This window comes from Eutrigla gurnardus (assembly GCF_963514095.1).
Source record: "Eutrigla gurnardus genome assembly, chromosome: 5".
Lineage (NCBI taxonomy): Eukaryota > Metazoa > Chordata > Actinopteri > Perciformes > Triglidae > Eutrigla > Eutrigla gurnardus.
This window is the reverse complement of record NC_139919.1, coordinates 11,404,694-11,421,007: the sequence shown is the minus strand read 5'-3', so window position 1 is coordinate 11,421,007 and position 16,314 is coordinate 11,404,694. Positions and strand designations below refer to the sequence as shown.

Sequence of the window (16,314 nt, the reverse complement as noted above, 5' to 3'; positions counted from 1 at the left end):
AAGTAATTAAATATATGTGAGAACAACACACAACATTGGAAAATGAATGTATTTGTTTTATAAGTCATAACAGAAATTGAAGTGGTGTGATATACTAAGTTTATGATGCATGAAATGAGCCCCATAGAATGTGTTACAAAATAAGTTAATAATAATTGTTTATTTGTAGAAAACAAACTTAACTTAAGGGCCTAATAATGGAGATTTTCTGTTTGTATGTTGGATTTTCTGTTTGGCCAGTGAAATCTTCAACATTCTCTCATTAGTTCTCCCGTTAGTGTCTCCGTCTTGATTTGTCATCTATTGCACGGCATTTTTGACACCACAAGCCTTTCTTTCATCCAGTGTCTCTGTGGAGAAGGGTTTCATTCATGCTGGACAAGTAGGTAGTTTGATCTGGAGACGTGACACGCTAACACGAGTGGTAAACGGATTTCCTAACGCATAGGGGTTGCTTTGAGTCTTGTAATCCTGATGCCCTTTCTGTTTGCGAGTTCAGCAAAGTAATCTAAGTAACTGGCCCCTTTTTGCTCTGATCCCTGAGAAAGAGTTGGAACAACGTTGGAGAAAATGTACAGTAGCCAGCAAATAGTGACTTAAATATTGGTTCGGCTTGAGATGAGCTCATTCTATGTGAAACAACATGTGCTTCTACAATTTAGCTCAATGCTAAGTTTATGTTTTTGATCCGCAAACATGCTGATTTCCTCCAATTTACAAACTATAATTCCATTGTCTGCCTTCCCCTCAGGGTCCCAACGCTCTCGTGACATACACCATCATCAGCGGGGCAGACGACAGCTTTCGGATTGACCCCGAGTCCGGCGATTTGATCGCCACCAAGAAGCTGGATCGGGAACGGCGCTCTAAATATTCCCTTCTGGTGCGCGCAGATGATGGGAAGCAGTCATCCGACATGAGGCTGAACATCACCGTCAAGGACGTCAACGACCACACGCCAAAGTTCTCCCGGGCAACGTATTCGTTCGATATCCCTGAAGACATGGCGCCAGGTGAGGTCTTAGAGAAACATCCGACTGCAAAATAAACACATTAAAATGCATAGGAGGTTAGACATTGTAGACTCAGACATGCACTGTTTTGTCTTCTGCCAAAGCCCTCAGAGTGAACTTAGACAGCTCTGTTTAGGTCATCAAGGACTCAAATTATTAGCAGCAGCTTCTTTGTAGAAGTTTATAGCCGCATTTTTTATAAGAATACTTTTTAGTTTATTAGAACATTTTTATAGGAGCATTGTAACTCTCCCAAATCCTCTGTATCTTCCTTAAGGGGGAAATTAAGAGTTTAATAGGTCAAAGGGACGGTAACTGATATCTGATTTATATGGAAATCTATCAACGACCAGCAGGATTTACAATAACTCTGACAACCGTCTGGCAAGAGCTTCTTTATCCCTCACACTGCTTCAATCATAAGAAAGAGAGAAAAAATGAGTATGGAAATGAAAGAAGAATATCATGTGAGGATATGATTAAGATATGATTGTAAATGCTTGTGAAATCACTTAATCATTAGCTTTTATAGCATTGTCGTCATCCCTACGTCATCAGTCTAATCCCAGTGATTGGAGGAGTTTTGGTTCCAAAACTGTTCAGGCCAAGTGAGTTAAAAAGCAAAGCTGGCAGAGTGATCACTGAGTCACTGGTGTTAATAAACAGCCCTAATAACCCCCTGTAGATGTATTAAAGTCATTTTGTTCTATAGGGCAGTAAAGTCTAACTTCTCGCCTCCGTCTTACAACCCGTCTGACTTTAACAGGCTCCATCGTGGCGGCGATCCTGGCCAGCGACTCTGACTCAGGGGTGAACGGAGAGGTCACCTACTCGCTGGAGGAGGACGACGAGGACGAGACATTCCTCCTGAACCCCGTGACGGGAGTTTTCAACGTGACGCGTCCACTGGACTATGAGACTCAGCAGTACTACATTCTGACAGCGAGGGCCCGGGACGGCGGCGGGCAGGCCAGCACAGTCAGGGTGTATTTCAACGTCTTGGACGTGAACGACAACCCGCCCGTCTTCAACACCACCATGTACAGCACGTCTGTGTCAGAGAGTCTGCCACCCGGATCCAGTATTGTCACTATCGGAGCCACTGATGCTGATGATGGTATGTACATGTTGGAAATGACGTGGGAGTTGGAATCCATACTTAGGGCGTTTTCAAAAAAGGCGTGATTGATTTGTACTGCTCCACTCCCCCTCTGTTCAGCTTTCACATCAGTAATGCGTGCCAAGTCGACCTCCCCATTATGCTTCCTATTGTATATATTTTGGAGACAATGTAAAGAATGACCAGCGACTCAAGGCCACCTTTTCAAGTGGACGGTACACAGTATTCACACGAACGGGGTCAAGTGTCCTCTGATCCAGGCCTGGGTCCCTGATTTGGAAAGCCTCCTCACAATAACAATTACAATAACACTTACAATACTATTAATATTTTGAGAGTTCATGGATTAAGTGGATCATATTTGCTTGCAATATAATAACATAACCCAAACATGTAGTTTTTGCAGCAATCCCTCAAACATTTTTGTTATTTGGCAGGATGTTTTACAGTTGAACAATGAGTCTAGAAATGACTGAAGCCATAATAATAAGACAACAAAATATTTGATACACCAGCCTAAACATTAAACAAAAAATAATGAGTGAAAATATATTTTAAAAAATGTATTATTAAACATATATTATAAGTTAAAAAGATGCAGCCTTTAAAACATTAGTTAACTTCAGTTTCATGGTGCTGCTCACATTGATATTGATACCTATTATGTTGATGTATGTTATTAATTGCTCTAATAACTATATAGTCAATTTATTTCATAGGAGATGCACTATTCCACTATTCAATTGCTCATGGCATATTTCAGGAAACATTTGGCAAGACTTGTTGTATAAGTGCAAAAAGAAAATATACCAATATTTTAAATTGCAGTTAAATCCCAGTTAAACTCAGTCAGCTACTATAGGGAAGTCAGTATAGTTGAAGTAAACAGTTGTATGAGAATGTTTTAAGCAGTAATGTACTTATGCTATAAATCAAGTGTTATCCATAACAGATTCATTTAATGTAGGCCTGTCACTTTGTTATGACAGTTGGTTACACGGAAGCTCTCAAACCTACATTGTATGTTTTCATTTTTATTTTTGAGTTGCGCATGGGTGACCTGATGAAATACATCTTCACTGTATGATTAAGCGCCCCGAGTTATTCCTGCGTTTCAGGTGGCGGCTTTTTCGTGGATGTGAAGTGCCGTGTGGTATTCGAACGGTCACCGCTACTCTCCTCGGCTGTAATTACCGCTTCACCCAGACCTAATGTGGTTATTGTGACCTACATTCCTGGGAAATACGCTGCCTGGTTCTCAAACCAGAGTCTGGCTTCTTTCTACTGCCGTCCACATAATCCGACCACGTCGTCCTCGGCAGATGCACTATATAGTCGCCTCTTTGCACTGTCAAAATAAAACACTGCCATTGTTAGCACTTCCTAAGCCCTGACCCAACGACCCCCAGACTTTGTATCTAGACGCCGTAGCCTAAACTCGGATGGAAACAGCACTCAACCTTTTGATAAGGGATTACTTGTGTACTGTAAATACACGCCGGAGTGTGGGAAGGTGCCGGCGCTTTCCACATGAATACCCTGTTGAGTTGAATTACAGACGCTCAATTTAAGCTCATTTTAACCCCTGGTCCCAGGGCAGCGCTGCGGATTAGGCCAGATTTCAAGTACAGATAGTTCACTGCGTCCATCCCCTCAGCCACACTGTAGTTATCTCATTTAAATAAGTGTTTTGAATCGTGAGGGATTTTCCAAAAATGTCACAACCCCACTATCAGTCTAGGAAGTGGTTTGCTGTGGTGTTTCTCTTTTGATAGCCATCTGTCATGTTGCATGAATGGATCGTCTACTTGGAGAAGACAAGAGTAGCGGCCTGAGCTCCAGCTGCAGCTATGCACAATTTGTGGAAATGGATGTAGATAACGCAGAGAAGTGCCTAAGTCATATAGATTATTTAACAATCACATCTGGAACAATGGATGCTAGTCAGAAAAATGTCAACATTTGACCTCTATTGTCTGTTAGTTATCTGGCTATATTTTTAATGCAAGGTCATACTAAACAGTTCCGTGTAGATTTCTTTGTTTTTGGCACCGTGAGTGTCACAAGGTTTGTAGTTAACAATACACCTGATTGTACAGTATAGCAGATTTAACAAGAAAGTGCATCTCACCACAGTTTCCTCTTATCTGCCCAAATCCAATTTGGGCACAAGGTTTTGTCAATTCTCCTTTCGGGGAAAGTAACATGTTTAACATTCGGATGGAAATGTAATTTAAAAACTTCACAGAGTTGATCTGTTGTCCGTCTCATTGTTGTTGATTCTCTTTTGGTATGAAGCACTTTAGGCTGACTTCATCAGTGAAGATACTTTGTTCAGTTTACTAGAACTGCAAAGGCTAATGTGATAATCAAATAATAGTTGTCATCACTTTTTTAAGCAGCGTGTCAAACATTTTGAGATGTAGCTTCTCAAATGTGAGGATTAAAGGCTTTTCTTTGGTTTTGGACATTTGAATATATCATGTTGGGCTTTGGGGAATTCTATCAGGGGCGTATTTTTTGCTATTTTCTGACATTTAGAATACTGTATGACTAAACAATGATTATTTTAATTTTGGACTTACTCACAATATTTGGGTGCTCAAGATGGAAGTAGTTGTCATTATTATTATCTTCTCATTCCCTCTTGGCTTGTTTTCCAGGCCGGAATGCCCAGCTCCTCTACAGCATTGCGTCCGGAGATCCCCAGAGTCACTTTGGGATCAGCAAGGAAGGAGTCCTCCAGACCAAGAAGGCCTTGGACAGAGAAATCCAGTCCTTCTACAACCTGGTGATCACAGTCAACGACCTGCCTCCTCCTCCCATGAGCCGCTTCACCAGCACTGCCCAGGTGTCCATCATTCTCCTGGACGTCAACGACTGCCCGCCAACCTTCACCTCTCAGAGGATGACCTACATCCAGGAGAACACGCCGGTGGACACGGTGGTGTTCACTGCCAAGGCCTCCGACGCCGACAGTGGACCCAACAGCTATGTCGAGTACTCCCTCAAAGGACCTTTCGGTAACAAGTTCAGCATCGGGACAATCGACGGAGACGTCCGGTTGGTCGGGGAACTGGACCGCGAAGAGCTCTCTAACTACACCCTCACAGTCGTAGCTACAGATAAAGGTGAACCGCCCCTGTCTTCAACAATGGATGTGACTATGATGGTCCTGGACGTCAATGACAACACGCCAAGCTTCTCACAGAACATCTACGACATCGAGATTGAGGAGAACACCTTGACCGGGACCGATGTCATCCAGGTGTTCGCCAGCGATGCAGACGAGGGCACCAATGGGCAGATCCGATTTTCTGTCTCTGGAGGCAACACCAACACCGATTTCAGGATCGATTCGGTCACAGGGGTGATCTCGGTGGCCAAGCAGCTGGACCGCGAGGCGCGTTCCTCCTATTCGCTGGTGGTCCAAGCCGCCGACCGAGGCAGCAGCCCCAGGGTGGACAGTGCAACCGTCAACATCGTGTTGTTGGACGTCAATGACTGCTCGCCGGTGTTTGAGCTCTCGCCGTACACCGTCAATATTCAGGAGAACTTGGAGAACCTGCCCAAAAACATTCTGCAGGTCAGTATGTTTGTTTTCTCTTTTTCTCGAGACATGCATTGAAACTCAAGCAGTCGGGACGTCATTAACATTCACAGACGGGACATCCTGAGTGAAAAGGAGGCAGTGTTTTGAATGACAGTTCTAAGGCCTCAAATAAGCTAATGCTTTAACCAAATTTATAGTAATACTAACTTAATAACTGCAGGTATGTGAGCTGTATAAGTGCACTTAAAGCACTTACCGTGGTGGTCTTCTTTTGCTAAATGCCATGACGAATACAGGACTAACATAATACAGAAATGATATATGACTGCAATTTGCTCCGCACAATTAGGACTTTATAGGATTTACCCGAAATATGAAACGGGGCTAAATTGCATGAAAAGGCAATTATCGTTCCAGCCACCCTGATGAATAAATGAGCCATGTATATAAAAAAAATGGAGGTGAAGGACTGATTTTCAGTGACGCCGCAATTCCATTTCCTTTCGCGTGTGTACCTTGTGAGGAAATGAGGGTACAGTTATTTAGCAGGAAGGGGTTTTTGCCACACAAGCACATACACATTTGTGCTAACCTGGTCTGTCTGCGGCATGCACAGCAGGGAGGGCTGACGAGCCCACAATGCATTTGGGCACACCAGTGAAATGTGGCAGTTTAAATGCTGCAACTTGAAGGGGAAAAATCAGACTGACTAATGTTTCGGATTTATTGTGTTTTGTGGATTCCCTGGGAAAGTCTGATGAGACAAAGTGAATAAGTAATGATCTTCCTTCCCTCAACAATTACCTTCATGTTGCCGCTCAGCACCGTGATTGTAATCAACCCTCAGCTGAAAGACTCAGGATGGTGGTTATACTGGGTTACTGCCAGCTATATTTTGGTTGTGTGAACATATTTCTTGCTCCACTAAAATACATCAAGGGCAAAATCAACCGTATAACTAAAACAACTGCAAGTTCTTTCTTTTTTCTCGATTTGGTGAATATGACGCATAAGCCATTGCTTTGGTTTTACTGTTCTTTCCTAAGATCATTTGTCAACTAATCCACTGAAATGTCGAGTCGATTTATACAGCCTAAAAGTCTGTCTCAGTGATGAAGTAACTAAGAATACTGACTCAAGACCTGTACTTAAAGTGGAGATGGAATGAAAATGCCTTGTTTAACTCTTTCAGATCACATCCCGGTCATATTGTGCTCCATTTCATCTATCTTTGTAGTTTTATTTAAAGCTTGCACACTTTTTTATCGGCCTAATAAATCAGAAGGATTTGATTTAAATCCCTCAGCACTTAAATATAAAATAGAGAACATGAGTGAATGCACAGAATGACAGGTGGACAGCAATATTGGCCAACGTTAACAATTTAATATGTAAGGTGTCTTCATTTAAAGGTATTCAGTCATTTCATGCTATTTTGTACTTGACACACAAAAGTAAAAACATGTTAAAATGATAATTAAGTATAGCACATGTTGCTTTCCATCACCGCTGCCATGGTATTACAGCTCCTCTGACTCTCCTGTTCTTCTATTTATTTTTAGACAACCTGTAGTTCTGCTGCTAAAAATGAGAAACACATTTCTTGTACTAGAATAGGAAGAAGTTTGATGCCCAGACAAAAATGTGAAGAAGCTGGTTTGTGTGTTTTCCAGGTTGTTGCCAGAGATGACGACCAAGGTGCCAACGGCCAGCTCAGCTACATGCTCAGCGGTGGGAACGGCGAGGGCGCGTTCAGCCTCTCGTCCAGCGGTCAGCTGAGCCTCACCCAGACTCTGGACCGCGAGGCTCAGGGGAAATACATCCTGCTGATCACAGCCACCGACTCAGGTGAGACCGCAGTGGAAGTTCTGTGCTGTGAGAGCGACTGATACCATCTTGAAATGTTTGACGGTTTTTAAGTGAAAGACGATTTTGTGCCAAGGTATGTTTCAGGTTAACGTGTTTATGCATTCTACTTGCTCAACTTATCATGGTGATCTGGTGAGGACCGAGCACCGTGTAATACGTCCTTACAAGGACATTGTTGAATTTGAGCAACCCTAGAAACATATTTTGTAATCAGCCGGCAAAACCGAGCTGTAAAAGAATATTCTCATAAACTCAACAAACAGCATGTTGATTTCACAGGGCTCTTTTTGTGTGGCACAATAATCTAAACATTCGGGAGTTTTTAGCTCGCAAAATGGTGGGTGTGTTTTTGACCCATTCCCCAGAAGTCCTTTCAGCGGGTTCGATTGAACAGCATCCTCTGTTTATTTGGATACGGCGGTGGAGCTTGTTATAGCCAGATAAAAGGTTAACTTGTTATTGCATAGAGGCCAGTTAATGTGCAGTTAAAGGAGGACATGCGTATCCCCGATGCAGCCAAATCACATGGTATCGCACTTAAGTATACGTTTCCCCGAACTGCTCTGGCACGGCCGCCATGGTCTGAGGGGTGGTTCTGTTTCATTCCTGGACTGACCATGTGACCGTTCACAACGCTGTGTATTTTTGACCGTGCTCAGGCTTTTGGTGAGAATTGAGACAATGTTGCACGGAGCGTTGACTTTTCTACATAAACACACTTTTGAGTGTTTTATCCATTGACTAGTCAGTGATTTATTTCCATATCTGTGGGGAAGATTGTTACATTACTTTTCATTACATTCATTTACTTTAATCAAAAACGGTGCATACAATACTTTCTTCTTTTTTTTTAAGTCTTTAAGTGCATTTTTTTCTCAACGCTTTGTTAAGAATGTCTTGCTTCTTGTGCTCTTCCGAGGTTTGTGCCACATGGACAAAGTTGCCCAACAAGCGAACGTACTAATTAGGATTCAATCCCGTTTTGTGCGCTTCACAAGGAGTCCATATTTAGAACCGTGACAACAATTCAAAAATATTTTGACAGGACGTTTCAGTACAATGTTGGTAAGAGACAGAAAGAAGGATTTGGGGTAGAATATCAAAATATCAAAAAACCCATAATCATAGTACAGGCCAAATTACCCAGCAGCATTTTCTCACATTTTTGAGGCCTCGGCTGAGACAGTGGGGGGAAATGGTTCTCCCAGGCGCTATCTGGCAGGAAATGTTGAAGGTGGACGGTGCAGACATGTCTCCAATTCGGCTGTCTACCATGACCCATTTTTGACCACAGACATTCATCTTCACATGTTAATGTCTGCCTTTATCTTCCTGCACTGCTGTTAGTTCTAATTCAAAACACAGTGAGAGAACAACTGTAGGATTTATCTGCCTAAACCTTCAGTCTGTCAAGTATTCTGCCAGGCAAGGACTTAAGCTATCAGTTTGTCTAGAAAGTATGTAGTATAGTCATGTTTGGTATTTGTATAGTCAGAGTAATGCAGTCGCGACAGCAGGAGAGATAATTTTATGGTTTTAACACAAGTGCAACACGACTGATAATCAGACAGTGCTCTAAGTTCCAAACTTATGTAAGCTTGATGTGTGACTGAATCAGGTGAATTCACGTTTTCGGGCAGGGCTGTGTGTGTTTGTGCTCTGTGTCATAGTGACCCGTCCTCTTGGGACATTTTCAGTCATTTCAGTGAAGGTAAACTCATTAATCGCAGCCTGAGCACAGCTTCAGGACTCTCTCCGCCTGCTGCGCTGACTGAGATCTGTCATGAAATGGATGGAAACAAAATAGCTCACCGGGTGCTGGTTCCCATAATGGGTTCTGGCTCAGGGCAGCAGCCGAATTTGGCAAACAGCTGCCATTATTTGTGCACACTGTGCCATCCATACAAGCTGCTTAAAGGTGTTTTACAAGGCACCTTGTTGAGAGGAAACTTGAAGATCAGACCTGGAATGTATCCATTCTCTCACTTTCTCTCTTCCTTGTTTAAAGTTGTTGTTGCATTTCTAAGGTTAACAAGTTGTGCAGATAGCGGGAAGCATTGGGGGCTCCAGGGTCCGAGACTGAGCTAAACACAAGGCCAACATCTGGGATAAGCTGCAAGCCAATCGGATTTGTGAGCCACTATTTAGCAACTAGTTAGTTAGTTATGCCACCGTGGAAGAATGTGAAACAATAAGATCTAAAACAGAGTCCACACAGTAACATACTTTTGCCACGTCGTGTTTATGGAATAGCTTTAAGTGGGCATCTGGTTGAAGAAAGCATATTTTTATGTATCTGGCAGTTGGTCAGGTGTGTGTTTCTGCAGACGCTTACCCTTTTATAAGTACCAAAACGTTTGATAGCATTCTTTCCGTTCTCTAAACAAATTTCTTCTTTCCAGCGGTCATAAATTTAACGAGCATATGGAGATACTGGGTTCACCCTTTTCTGTGTGAACTGGTTTTTCAACAATTGCTAGAAGTGGTGGCTGTGATGAAACAGCCATAGAAACCGAGAGGGGCTTTTAGGGGTCAGGGTTTAGTGCAAAGTTATTAATGAGTCATCACCAGGAAAAGTTTCTTAAGCCTTCAATTAGTTAGTTTGTTATTGTTGTGTTTATGGTTTTGGATGTGGAAAAACATCTAGGATTTTAAAGGATTTGATTATTTCATTCCACACTTCAACATGTTAAGTGCGCCTCTTGGTTGAGAATACTCAGATAAGTTAAATTGAGTTAAACTTGACCAAAATTGATGCAATAAAAATGTAATGATGCGTTAAATTGTAGAGATAATCTAGTTTGTGTTCATGCCAGGTTGTCCGTATTCACATGCTTGTATCTGCACATTTTTGCACATGTACTCTTTGCTTTGTACTCTGTGTGTTTCTACATGTGTATTTGTGTATTGTGTGTGGTGCTGTGGAGTTTGTGCGAGTCTGCGTGTGGTGGTGAGAGCGCCCTCGGGCTGCATTTACATGCACCATGTTTGGTCACATTTATTAAAGGGAAGGCACAGTAAATCCCTTGGCCCATGCTTATACGGCTGCATAGAAATCCCATGTCTTTCACATCGCTCCAGCACCTCGCTCCATAGTGCCACGCTGTTTGTATATGGCCTGTTGGCTGATGGGTGAGGGGAAGCTTTCGGGGGCTAAACGACCGCTTAGCAGATAAAGAATTTTAATGACCATTCCTTCTTAAAAACAGGATCTTTATATTGCTCCTGTGAATCTGGTGCATAAACAGTGTTCTTGAGCTTTTTCTCCCCTTGACTTGATTAATTGAATAATGGTCTGTCAATCTCCTGTCATCAAATTGTGAACCAGAACAACAAATCAACAAGAAAAGACAAGTTCACTTAAGCTATATCTATTCATCTCTGGTATATTAGACAAATAGAAATTTCAGGCAAATGAAGTCCTGTATGCACTGATAACGCGGCTTTAAAACGTGGCTGGGGCTGCTCGATCACTGTCCAACACTTGCCATAATAAATCTTTAATAGGGTCCATTTCTGAAGCCTTTAGCCAGGCTGCAGTCTTGCGTTGCCACAAGACTTCGCCAAATAAAATATCAGGTTCCCCAAATTAACTTTAACAGAGCAGTAACATTCTGGATTAGCTCTTAAAAAACTGTGCAGCAACAATGTGGCCTTGCAGATTTTTTTTTATTTTCCTATCGCCTGTTTTCTGTTTTCCTCTCCCTGGTGTACGTTAACAATAGCTTCATCTGAATGCGTAAATAACTTTGGTAAGTTATGTTTTTTTGTTTTTTTTTTGGGGGGGGGGGGGTAAAGGTGGTGTGGGTTGCATCATTAGTCTTGCAAGATCCACTTTTTAATGATGTTTATTTGCTCTGTTTCTCTGAGGACCCTGGTTAGCACTCCAAGTTCTCACAAAGCCTCATAGTAGCTGTTCATGACTCGCATTTCTCTTTAAATAACCTGCAGTACGTAATATGTGTGTGTGAATACGTTCTCTCTTTAGCACTTTTCCAAAGTCATATTTCAGATTTATGTGGCCAACCTATGAACATTATAGAGTTGTATTATGAGCGAGTTATACTGCCAATGTATGTTCTCCCCCTTCACACTGGTTATGATCTACTGGTATTGCTGTGTCACCATGAAAAGAATGTTTCACAGATGCACTGCTAAACAGGGATTTCCAACTATTCAACAACAAAGCAAATAAAAGCACTATTGTAATAAAAACACAAAAGGCACATCACTTCATTAAATTGCACCGCAGGCCCTAGAATATGAGGAAAAGCAGCACTTTTTTGTCTGTCGATATGCTTCCCTTGCCTGCCTCCAAACCGCCAAAACCTATCCGTAACATATGGGGAAGAAATTATGCAAAAGGAGTCAGGCGCGGCACTTCATAAATAACTGGTGAGCAGTATAACATTAGATTTAATTTGACGAATGCCTCTGAGATTGCTGTATTATTAGAAATATTCCTTCCCCTTTAAACCACGTAGCAGCTTTGAGTGTTCTGCTGCGATATCCCTTTCACTCTCTCGCTTGTTAAGTGTGAGAAAACCTCTGTTTACTCTGTTATGTTTGGCAAACTTTGCATTGGGACGGCTCACACCCTGCACTCAGCTCCACCGAGGCCATTCATGGGTGCCGGACGGGGTCACATTAAAAGAAGCTTTGTTGCAAAGCAACAGGTTCTCAGAGGCAGAAAAATGTCAATTTTGCCTCGATGGCCGCCAATTCTCTCCCCCCTGAGTAATGATGTGTTTTATTTATGCTGTCCCTTAAGAGCACAATCCAGCCGCAGTCCATAAACCGTAATTAACCGTTTAGCCTTAAGCTTCAGGCTACAGATGGGCTGTCTCATAAATTTACACATTCATCCGTCTTCCCTAAGTCAACCTGTCCTGGACTGGAATGAATCCGGTTGTTTGGACATCCCAGCTTTATCCCCCGTTTGTCTGCTTTTCGATAAAACATCAGTCAATCATATGTTGAGGGAAGAGATTATCTCTTGTGCCAGCAGAGACACTCAAACCTGCTTCTTAGCGTGGCTTAGACTGAGCAACACAGGGCAACCCGCAGCCTTTCCCAGGAGGCGGGTGCTGCTGTTTCCTTCAAATCAACCCCCTGCCAGGCTCACGCAGCAGTGTGCGCCCTCATAGCAGCTGCAGCGATCAAAAAACATGGCGCTTTATCGGCACTAACGCATGTATTTGTACCCCCTCCTGTTCAGAAAGTATGGCCACGGCACCTTCTTAGAGGTTAATGTGATTTGTCCGGTGGTAATATACACTAATAAGGTGCTTAGACCCTGCCATATGTTAATGCCAGACAATACTTTCTGGGTTGAGAGGCTTACAGAGAAAACTGTCTGTGGATCTTCAGGATGGAAGAGGAGGCGACAGATGGTCAGCTGGTGTAGTTTAGTCTCAGGGTCCTGACAAGCTTGTTATTTTTCTTTGGGGTTATTCTGGGTTCTCCGATTCTCCCCAAATGTGATCCACACTGAAACAAAACCGCTCAGATCTCCGCTCAAAGTCGGAGATGAAATATTAGCATGCAGAATCGAATGTCATTCCCACCGCCACTTCAACAAGCACTTTTAAATTCTTTGGGAATATTGTGAAATATCAAACAAAGCGCTTTGTTTTGGTTGTCGCTGCCCCAACTGTGTCATTCCCAGATCTTAAGGCGATGTGCTGCGTTTAATTAAATGGTAATGGTGTTTCCAGATTCAATTAAAGCATGGAGGAATCGTCGTGTGTCCCGAGCAGCTTTGAGCTCCCCGACGGATTCAGTCGCTCTGTGTGAAGCGCGGTGCACTGACGCCAGCGTCTTTCTACTGTATCCCGTAGTGTAATGGCAGCTCATAGGATACAAAAATAATCTGAATACCATCAGTGTGATGTGTTACCACGGAGAATACCCTCAGTCAGAGACAGTGTTATCACCAGGTCTTAACTCGGACTTATCCTTTGTAGTATCCGTACCATTTCAGAGCGCGGGGACTCCAGCACGGCTCTCCAGGGCAAAACCGCCTCATGGAAACACGGTACCACAAGGCCCGCTGTTTGCTTTACTGATTGCGGGAGCATGCTTCTCTGGATCCAAACCCCCATTTCCTGATATGCAATAATAACCGAGATGAATTTGGATCAAATATATACACATACACGCACTTGTCTGGACCGTAAGCGATGAGTGGCATTTGCTTTCCAAAACAATTTTCCTAGCCACAGCAAAATTGCTCGTGTGAAAGCACACAGTTTGATTTTTCAAGCGATGATGTTGATAACTCCTCGGCGTGAGGTAAATACTGATGATGTGAGGCTGTAATCACCAGGAGAGCAGTGTCAGGTCATGGCGGTTTGCTTTCCTAAGTATCCCAAGATTAACCCCTGAAATAAGATTATGCTCATGGCACAAACTTCAGACAGCAGTGAGGTAGTGCATTGATTGCCTTATCTGTTTTGGCCGACAACTGAACTACAAATTAGACGTCTCTAAGCGTGATTGTAATACGAATGCAAACACTAGTTTATATGTTAACGGATATACGTTTCAATCTTATTCGGCGATCTCTTTAATTGTGTCTTTTACCTGCACGGCTTTGTTTCGTGGAGTTGAATGTCAGCTGATATGTCTGGCAGATAAAACAGGCTTCACAACTGCTGGAGAAAGAAAACGAATCGAGGGCCTGGGGACAGGATTTGCCAATGGAAAAAAGTATTTTTCTAACCACAGTGCATGGCAGCCGCTGGTAGGCAGCTGACTTCCCACTGCAAATTTCCACCAGCTCTCTTTCCATGGCGAGATGATGTCATTTGTCGTATAGCAGCCGGCCAGATTGTGCGCTGCCAGATTTAGGCATATTTCCTCGCCATATCCCCAACGCCGCCTCCCTCCTTCCCCTCCCCTCACTCGGCTTTAGCCATGGCGCTCGACGCGACACCGGCCTCGGCTGCAGTCGTCTTAATCATTGACCCTGACACTCTTCCCGGGGCTTTGCCAGAATCCAGCAAAGACCGTTTGGAGGAGATGCTGGCATTTCTCAGCACTCTTGTGGAGCATTCCTCTCCTGTTGAGTCACTGCCTCCAAAAAAAGAAGAAGAAGAAGGGGATGGAGATTATTTTCTACATTATAAAAAAGTGTTCTGTTTTTCTTACTATTACAGGTATGGTATTCGGTGGAAATTTAAGAATCGGAAACAGACAACATACTCAGCCGCGATGTTGACCCCGTTATTTAGCAGTCGCCGTCGTGTGACTCTCAAGAATGTCTCGCCCTCTCCATAACTATTTGAAACAACTGTCATTTACATACATTTGCATACCTGCCAAGATATAGTGTTCCTTGATGACTAAATCTGTCAGCCCACGCGATGTAACAAGATAGATCTGAACTATTTACACATTGGACAGCAGGTTTTTTAGTGTGTGTGTGTGTGTGTGGGGGGGGGGTGTAGTGTGGAACAGCTGCCAGGGGTTATGTGATATCAGTGAGCCCCAGGAGGCTGAGAAGGCACGTCCTGAAGCTGCACAGAGGAGCATGATGCTGTGAGAAGTGATACACCAAGAAAAGACGTGAAAAATGCCCCGTTTGAACCAACGACTGTCGACAACAGCGAGGTCAGCACAGGTTCAGGGTCACAAAGAGGAGCGTCAGGGGGGCTTTGGGAGAATTTGAGCGTAATTTAGGTCTCCACCGGGCGGGGGTGGGGTGTCTTTGCTCCATGCTTACTAAGGATTAGCTGGGGGAAACAGTATCTTGTGCCGTAGAGCCTCAGATGTGCTTGGGGACAGACGCAATGCAGGTCAAAGGTCACGCAAGTGGTGGCAGCAGCGGAGGAGGCTATTCTTTCTCCAGAGGCAGTAAACAGGTTGTGACATCACATCCTGTGCAAAAGTGAAACGCCTGGAAGGAGGGCACACACACACACACACACACACACACTGGGCTAGCCTTGTAGCTTGCCTTGCTTCCTGGGAAAACAATGCTATTGAAATGCAACAACCACACTCAGTGTGCAACAGAAGGCAGTTTGAGGTCAGAAAAATATAGCAGCTGGCTTGATGTCCAAAACCGAATATTTTCTTCTTCACTCTGGCTCATGGTAGGAGCTAATGGCTCTCGTAGACACAGCCACTTAGCCCCAAGAGCCACTTATGTATGAGCCCAGCAGCTCCGGCCTGCACACAACATCTTTGATCAACAACAGTCAGAGTGAGTCGCTGACTGCCAAACACAGTCCTGCCCGGCAGCAGCAACAGCACCTCTACCAGTTGACTAAAAGTGACACAGACACCTTGCTGACTTGGATCACTCCTCAATTAAGAGGATCAGCTGGGGAGGAGCTGGGGCTGCTCTAATCTGTTGCCATGACAACCTACCCAATGATGACTCATGTCAATCCAATCACGTTGCGCACTTGAATGTGTGTTACACCACAGGTTCAAGTAAAGGCGGATTAAACAGCCGCAATCAAGCGTGCCGACTGCATTTGTTTGGGCCCTAAGCCACGTGTTGTGGTCACTAAGTTACATAATGACCCTGTGATGATACAATATAGGCTGGTTGCTACCTAATTTTCCGCTCGGGTTGTCCCCTCTATGAATGGGCAATGATTTTTGACTATTTTGTGTATAAGTAGTGTTCTCTTCATCACAAATATATGCAAAGATGGAAATACATAATCACCTCTGATTTCAACATTGTCTATATTAGGTTATAAACAGGATTCTTAAAAAGTCGTAGCTAAAGCTGCAGAGGACAT

The 16,314-nt window shown here is 43.4% G+C and overlaps 1 protein-coding gene across 2 annotated transcripts in view; it reads left to right on the top strand.

Annotated features, from left to right (window-relative positions):
* The window catches only part of fat4 (FAT atypical cadherin 4), a 99,629-nt gene that overhangs the window by 55,856 nt on the left and 27,459 nt on the right, over positions 1–16,314 (top strand). For both annotated transcript variants that reach the window (XM_084010363.1, XM_084010362.1), the window contains exons 3-6: positions 752–1,013; positions 1,780–2,130; positions 4,797–5,719; positions 7,360–7,534. In XM_084010363.1, the coding sequence (XP_083866489.1) occupies positions 752–1,013; positions 1,780–2,130; positions 4,797–5,719; positions 7,360–7,534 (1,711 nt within the window). The remainder of the gene's footprint in view (positions 1–751; positions 1,014–1,779; positions 2,131–4,796; positions 5,720–7,359; positions 7,535–16,314) is intronic.